At 48.1% G+C, this 7291-nt stretch overlaps 1 protein-coding gene across 1 annotated transcript in view; it reads right to left on the bottom strand.

The window, feature by feature from the left end:
* Nucleotides 1-157: 157 nt before the first annotated feature.
* HOXC13 (homeobox C13) overlaps nt 158-7291 on the bottom strand; it is a 7719-nt gene continuing 585 nt past the window's right edge. The window contains exons 2-3 of the mRNA XM_010858099.1: nt 6853-7288; nt 158-1452 (exon numbers count right to left, since the gene is read on the bottom strand). Coding sequence (XP_010856401.1) covers nt 1196-1452; nt 6853-7288 — 693 coding nt within the window. The 3' untranslated portion in view covers nt 158-1195. The remainder of the gene's footprint in view (nt 1453-6852; nt 7289-7291) is intronic.

Genomic DNA, 7291 nt, shown 5'->3' with positions numbered 1-7291 from the left:
AAAAAAAAAAAAACCTATTTCTGATGAACATTTCAAAAGAACACTGTTTTGTAATGTGCCAGTGGGAAAGGAGAAGGCGAGCCCCAACACCTCCCCAGCACCGAGCTGGCTTTTGAGGAGGGAAATGTCAGTCGGGTCTAATTAGCTGGCTACTTGCGATTATTTTGGCCTCCTGGAAGAAAACGGCTCTCCTCTGGACAATGAGTAAAAGTGAAAGTGTGAGGCCTTCTCAGCTATTGCCTTGATGGAGAAGTGACTGGAGAGGGAATCTGCTGGGGCACCCACTTGGCATCCTCTTGGAAGAGAAGTCTGTCCTTTCCTTACGAGAAAAGTTCTGCCCCCGTGCCTGCCCTAATCTCAGCCTCACCATAGAGAGACAGAGAGATAGAGAAGACATATTTAGCAGCGTGGTGGGAGTTTCTGTCTTCCCTGGATTTTCAGATGGGACTCAGGAGCAGAACAGAGGAGGCTGTGGGGGCACTGGTGGCTCCAGAGAAACTCACTTCCTTGCCTGAAGTAGGAGAGGGGATAGGTGGTCCTCGGCCAATTCCAGCTTTTGTTGAAACAGATAAGAAAAAAGAAAACCTAAGTGCTGTCTGTACTCCAATCACGATGCCAGATCCCTAATACTTATCATTAATATTAATGAGACTTTTAAAATATGCACAGAAAATCTTAACGGGGATATCTTGCCTAACTAAGGAGTGCCAAGTGGTTGGGAGCAGAAGAGGGACTGAAAGTAGGAGCTCAGCAGGTCCTGCACCCCAGTGGCACCCTCAGTGGGGATGCCTGTCTACCTGCCGGGGCAAAGGATGAGGCAAGAACGGGATCATTCAGGGTTCTCCAACTTTGCTTTGGCTGGAGTGATCTTCGCTGCCACTCTGCTTTCTGGCAAGGGGAGAGGGGTGAAGGCCAGAGGGAGTGCAGGCCAGCTGCCCTTCTCCCACAGTCCACTCAGACCCACCTCCAAAGCTGTTGAGGCCAGGTAGGTCCCATCTGCATAGGGGTGGGGGTTGAGAATGGGGTGGGGAGTAGAGGGCAGCAAAGCCAACCATCTAATATTTTCTGCCTCCCTGCATTCCTCTTTCTGGTTAACGTTAAATATTGGTCTGCACCGGGAGAAGGGTCCTTCTGGTGAGTTCGGATATGGTACAAATTGGCGACATAAATAGACGGGGCAGGGGCCGGTGGGCAGTCAGGTAGAGTGAAGGTGAGGCGTTTTCGATTTGCTGACCACCTTCTTCTCTTTGACCCGACGGTTCTGGAACCAGATGGTGACCTGGCGCTCCGAGAGGTTTGTGGTAGCTGAGATGCGCCGGCGCTTCTCTTTGGTGATGAACTTGCTGGCTGCGTACTCCTTCTCTAGCTCCTTCAGCTGCACCTTGGTGTAGGGCACTCGTTTCTTGCGCCCGCGCCTGTAGCTGTTGACCTCGGGCTGTAGGGGGACCACGTCTGGGGGGAGAAAGAAGGCAGGCAGCAGGAAGTGAGTCACTCGGCTGGACCTGGCAAACGGCTGTAGAGGTGCAAGGCATAGGGACTCACAGGGGGCGGGCAGATTGTCCCCAAATCCTTTGCACCTCTGCTGTTACCAAGGCCACGGCTGAAATGACGACACTGGGGTAATGCCTCTGGCTCGAACTTTAAAGGAGGGGGTGCCAAAAGCTCAGAAATCAAGATAAATAACGTTTTATATATTATACCTATATGATTATCAAAAATTTCATGATAAAAAATAGAAATTTTAAATGAATGCAGGACCAGTACTACTGATTTTTCTTTTTGCTTCAGCCTCCAATCTGGTTCTGCACAGCATTCCTTATTAGAATCCTTGTCCCCGTAGAGGAGTCCCTCCAAATTCCATCCTGGTCTGCTAGCCTGCAGGATTGCAAGTATTCAGGAAAATTCCTCTTTCCTAGCAGTTAGATCACTTGGGAATCGGTCAGTTATACTCTGCCCAATTATTAGAGGAAGGTGTCCTTTTGTACGCTTGAGGGAGACTGTCTCAGTCGGCACAGACCATCAGGTGGGGCCTCTTGCCTTTGGTCACTGGCTCTGTGCTGGGAATCTGAGGCCAGCACCAATAGCTAGAGAGAAAAGTGTCCAGGTGAAGCCAGACTGCCTGGGAGTCAATCTCTTAAGGAATCCAATACTGTAAGCCACTTAGTAACATCCCAGGTGAGAATGTAAGAAATCAGGTCCCGAGAAGTAGAGAGTCCACACCCCAGGGTGTGCCGGCCAGAGGAGACACACCAAGAGAGCCCCTCTTGGGTTAAGACCAGCGGTTCACATTAATTTTCTACAAAAAGAAATCAGTGCCCTTCCCCTGACTTCCCTCAAATGTCCATTCACCAGGACAGAGCAATTCTGATCTGGTTCCCCATCCTCATCTTTCCACCAAGGCTGAAGGAAACTCTCCAACCCGTGCAGGAACCCTAATCCTAAACTCTAAATACCTTGCCATACCACTGCTAGTTCAATTTCTTTCTGCTCTATGAGAATGTCACAGGAACTAAAGGCTAATGTGAGTCACTTACGGCCCCTCTTCCACTCCAACCTCACCCCTGTCAACAGAAAGGTCCTTGCAACACTTTCAAGGAAAGTAAGGAACTAGGGAGATGATCTGAATAACTCACCCCTCAACTTTAAAAACTGTAATTGGCTGACTTCTTCCTGCAGGATCTAATGAGTAGGTCTGAATAAGGTTTCCTCTTCATTCTTACTGCCCCTTGGAAGTGTAGACACAGTCCAGAATAAGGGCACAAAGCTCTTTCTGAAATGCCTGTTCTCACCTCCCCTTCATGAATCACTTTCCTTATCCCCTTTCTCATTGGGTCTGCTCTCTTTCAGAGATCTTTGTCTACACAGGACAGGAAAGAAGAGGTCACCGTCACAGGCAGGGGGAAATAAAGTACATGGAAAGAATATGGGAGAGAGGGGATTCCAATGGCCTGGTCTGGCTGTCTCCAGGATGACAATTTCTATGGGAAATTGTTGGACTTGTCATTTTTCTCTGCCTATGTAGGAACAGGCTAAATTTTTTTAAAAATCTGAAAAACAAAACAACTTCACTTTAGCAAAGCAGATCCTTTATGTTAAAAAGGATTTTTTTTTTTGCACAAGATAATTAAAAAAAAACTCTCCGTTCTCAAATATGTTTTGCTCTTACAAATGTAACTATGATTTGAGAAATCGATGAATCTGGAACAAGAGTAAAACACAGAAGGTAAGTAGTGATAATATGAGATTATTTTTTAATCCTTGGAACATCTTTTTAAGGCTTATTTTATTAAACCCATTTTACAAGATAAGGAATCTGAGCCTCAGAACAGGTTAAAAAAACTCAAGTGGCAGAGCCGGGTTTTAAAACCAGATTTTTGGGCTCAACATAATGACACAGTAAGTTCTAAAATGGAAACAGACCACCTGGTACAATTTAGCTTTAAAATACCTCCTTTTCCCTGGAGAACAAATGGGATAGAAGTGGGTTTGTGTTCCTGACTTAACCAGATAATTGTCCCTGATTTGTCAAACATCATTTTCTGAGAAAACTCACAGTTATCTACCTGATTTGGGCTCTCCTAAACCCCAACTATAAATTTCCCATGAGGTTTAATCAACAAACCCTAAAAGAATCAGTTTTTGAAAAGCATATAACTGGTCTAAATTGGCTATTTTTTTCTACAGTATGCCAAGGGTTGATCTGGCCAAGCTTTCCCTGGATCAGACCAAACTGCCAGTTATTTTGGGCAGCTGGGGAAATACCTTCAGCCTTGCCTTCTCAAAGAAGCCCCCTTTCATTGTCTTCTGTCTTGTTCGGAAAGGAAGTGGGATCTACAGATATGGAGACATCTGGAAATTTCGGCCCTGAGTTGTGTCTATGCTACCTAAAGTAAGTAGAGGACTTGGTGATTAATTTTACAATCAACCTTTCCATAGTAGTCTCCCTTCAGAGCATGCGCAGGCATGCAGGCACACACACACGTACACACACCCTACTTCATACCTGGGAACCCAACGGACACTTTTGAGGAGCAAATAAAAAATCAGATCGATGCTTAGCCATAGCTCTCTCTTGGGGTCCTGTGTACACGTTTCTACCACCCACTAGATCTTGCCCACTCTCTCCCACAACAGGGCTCTGGGCTCCAAAGAGGACCTAGTTCTGCTAGAAATCCTAGCCACTCTTCTCAACCAAAATCCAATGGCTTATCAACAGAGATTTTCAGTATGACCCAAAGAGCCCATTATTTCTATTATTCTCTTCCCCTCATCCTATTTGTCTCTGTCTCCCTGTCTCCCCACCACACCCACCTCCTCTCTCGGAATCTCTGTCAAAATTAAAAATTGTCTACCCTCACTATAGGAAGGAAAAAAAGAGCGATAAAGCAAGGGTCTATATAATTAGGTGAAGGAAGAAGCCGCAACTCATCTTGGCCCTAATTATCTGGATCTTTCTGAACAATTGCCTTCGTCTTCCACACCAGCCTAGACTGCCACAGATGAGGTTTCTCAGAGCCAGAGGCACTGAAGAGAGACAGTAGTGTTTATGCTGAGATGCTGCCGAACAAACCACAATTGCATAGACAGAGTTATCTGGCAATCTCACTACTTCTAAAAGGGCTCTGTGTGGGTAGAAAGATGGAGGGTGTCTGAAGATAATTTCTTATTCATCTACCTTTTGTGTGTACCTCTGTACTGAGATACACCAGCTGGTTTCTATTTCCACACTGGGAGTGTGTGAGCACATAGCTGTTGAGACATATTTGGTTTTATATCCATTTTCATGCCATAATTTTCAAGTGTGTTAAACCTCAGTTGGGTTGTATGATTTTTTTATGTTAAAGATATTTTTCCCTAGGAGGCTGTGATCAAAAAGTGCTTACTTTTAGCAGGTTTTTATTTTTTCTTTTCTTTTCTTTTCTGGGAATCTTTAAGGTGTTTTATTTTGCTCAGATTTATTTCTGAGCTCCTCTCCAGTCTCTCACTCACTCCGCATACAGACACAGCAATGCCAGAGCAGCTCCTTCTCATCCCCTCTTCACACTAAACCAGCCGCCCATTGCTCTGCCCACAGTGGGGCTGGTGGGCATCGGCCCCTCTGCCCTTCAGCCCCTTAGCATGGTCTGCTGGCTACCAGCTACCCATGCTCCAGGAATTCCTGCTAAATCCCCACCTCCCAAGGATCTTCCCATCTGGGTGAGATGGGAAATTAAAGGGTCATATCTCCACAACACATTATTGCACACCTACATGTGAGGTGCTTATCTTCTAGAAAGTGTTATTATGTGTTTCATATTATGTAGTTAATAACATAAATCATATATAAAAATATAGTTAATGCAGAGTAGGTAATGCATGATACTGTACATTAAAATTCCATCATCCTTAAATCTTCTGGCAGTCAGAAACTGAGTGTCTAGTGTGGGTCCCACCTTGGTCAGTTGTATTATACTAAGTCATCTCAGAATATTTACAAGAATATTATTTGCTATACTTTGTAACATCATCCAGTATTTTTTTTTAACTGTCTGCTCTTTCCCCAATCCCGGATGCAGAGGAATTTCAGGCCCACCCTCAGGAGGTCTTCAGGTCTTCCCAATGAAAATGTCCCTGGGTCCCCACAGAGAGCCATGACGGGCCCTCTGGGTAGTAGGAGGAAACATATATGGCTGTTCTGGGCCCCCAGGACCCCTGCGAGCATCAGAACGGAGCCAGTCAACCCTCTCCCACTGAGCTCTGCTTATATATAATTAGAGCAGACTCAAGATCTGGATTCGCTGAATCCTGATTTCTCAGCATTGCGCTGAATCCAAAGCTCCTGATGTGATTTTGAGAACCCTGGAACTGGTATTTTCCTCTGGGGAGTGGGGGGTGGGTGTTGCGGATTCTCTCTTGTTCAGAGATAGTCTCAATTGGAGAGGGAACAGAACACCAGTGAATTCCAATCCCCCACCGAATACATAGCCAGACAATGCCGAGGGGTTCCCAGCCTGGGCCTGGACCTCAGATTCCTCCAAAACAAGCCTTCCCCCCGAAACCTCATTCTCACTCCCCTCTTTCTGTGTATAAGGCATGGGTAACTCTCTCCCCGACGTTTGGCGGAATTGGTAGTGCGCATACACACACAGGATATGAGCCCCACAGACAGGCAAAGAATTTTATATCCCAGGAGAGGGATGCAAACACCCTTTTTCCCCACACGCTCTCCAGAGATTTCAGTTCCCTTGCTCCTTCAACAATCAGGAAATTCGTGGTTAAATTCTTAAATCAAGAAAAAAAGAGAAAACTTTTAAAAATTAAAAATCTACATTTCTGTAGACCCTGGCAAATTAGACCCGTATTTTAAAAACAGCCACAGCGACAAAACACCTGTCTAGTGTCTAAATGTTCTTGGAAATTCAGGCCAAGAAAATGGGGTTCTTATTTTCTCCTCCAATTGACTCGGTGGCTTGAGTGTTTTTGTTCTAATGGTTTTAGATTCCAAGGCACCCAAGGCCCACCCCACCCCCCATTTCAGGCCGGAAGCGCGTTTAGGGGGCCAAGAGCCGCCCGTGAGACTGGAGCCCGGCGGAGGGGGAGGAGGCGAGCTCCCGACTGGAGCGGAGACGGCGGCCCGGCGCTTGGGCGCCTGTGATTGCTTCACTCTCGGCCGGGCAGCTCCGGGGAACGTGTCGGAGCAGATTTCTTCCCCGGCGCATTCCTCAGCGCAGCTCGCCCGGCCGGCTCCATCTGCAGCCCAGCAAAGCCGGCGCGCCAGGGCCAGACGGCGGGGGTGGCTGGGGCGCGGAGCCCCGGGGCAGACGGGGCTGGGAGGGGTCCCTGGCGGCGGCCGCGGTCGGGACCCTTCCTTACCTGGAAAGGGAGACTTCCAGAGGTGGGCGGGCTGCGACTGTTCCTTTGAGCAGTACACCTGACTATCCCAGCCGTTGGAGAGAGCCCAGTGCTGGTAGCCTTCGACGGGGATGAGCGCGTCGTGACGCGGCTCTGGGTGTCCGCTGATCCCAGGCACCACCGACACGTCCAGGTAGCCGGGCATCGCCTGGTAGGAGCTGGCGAAGCTGGGATAGAAGGCGAACTCCTTGGCCCTGGAGGACAGGTCGTCACCGGGAAGGGCGCCCGACGGCTCGGGGTACTTATCGCCCGGGTGATAAGCGCAAGGCTTTTGCTGCAGGTTCACGTTGTGCGACAGGCGGCAGCCGTAGTAGCTGCCACCGAACGGGTAGCCATAGCCCAGGGTGGCGCTGGATGAGGTGGGGGGCGCCGGCGGCGGGGCGCACTGGCGCGCCGCCTC

This window comes from Bison bison, unplaced genomic scaffold, assembly GCF_000754665.1.
Source record: "Bison bison bison isolate TAMUID 2011002044 unplaced genomic scaffold, Bison_UMD1.0 scf7180017864383, whole genome shotgun sequence".
In the NCBI taxonomy this organism is placed as follows: domain Eukaryota; kingdom Metazoa; phylum Chordata; class Mammalia; order Artiodactyla; family Bovidae; genus Bison; species Bison bison.
Note: the sequence above shows the minus strand (reverse complement) of the source record. Positions and strands in the feature narration are given on the sequence as shown.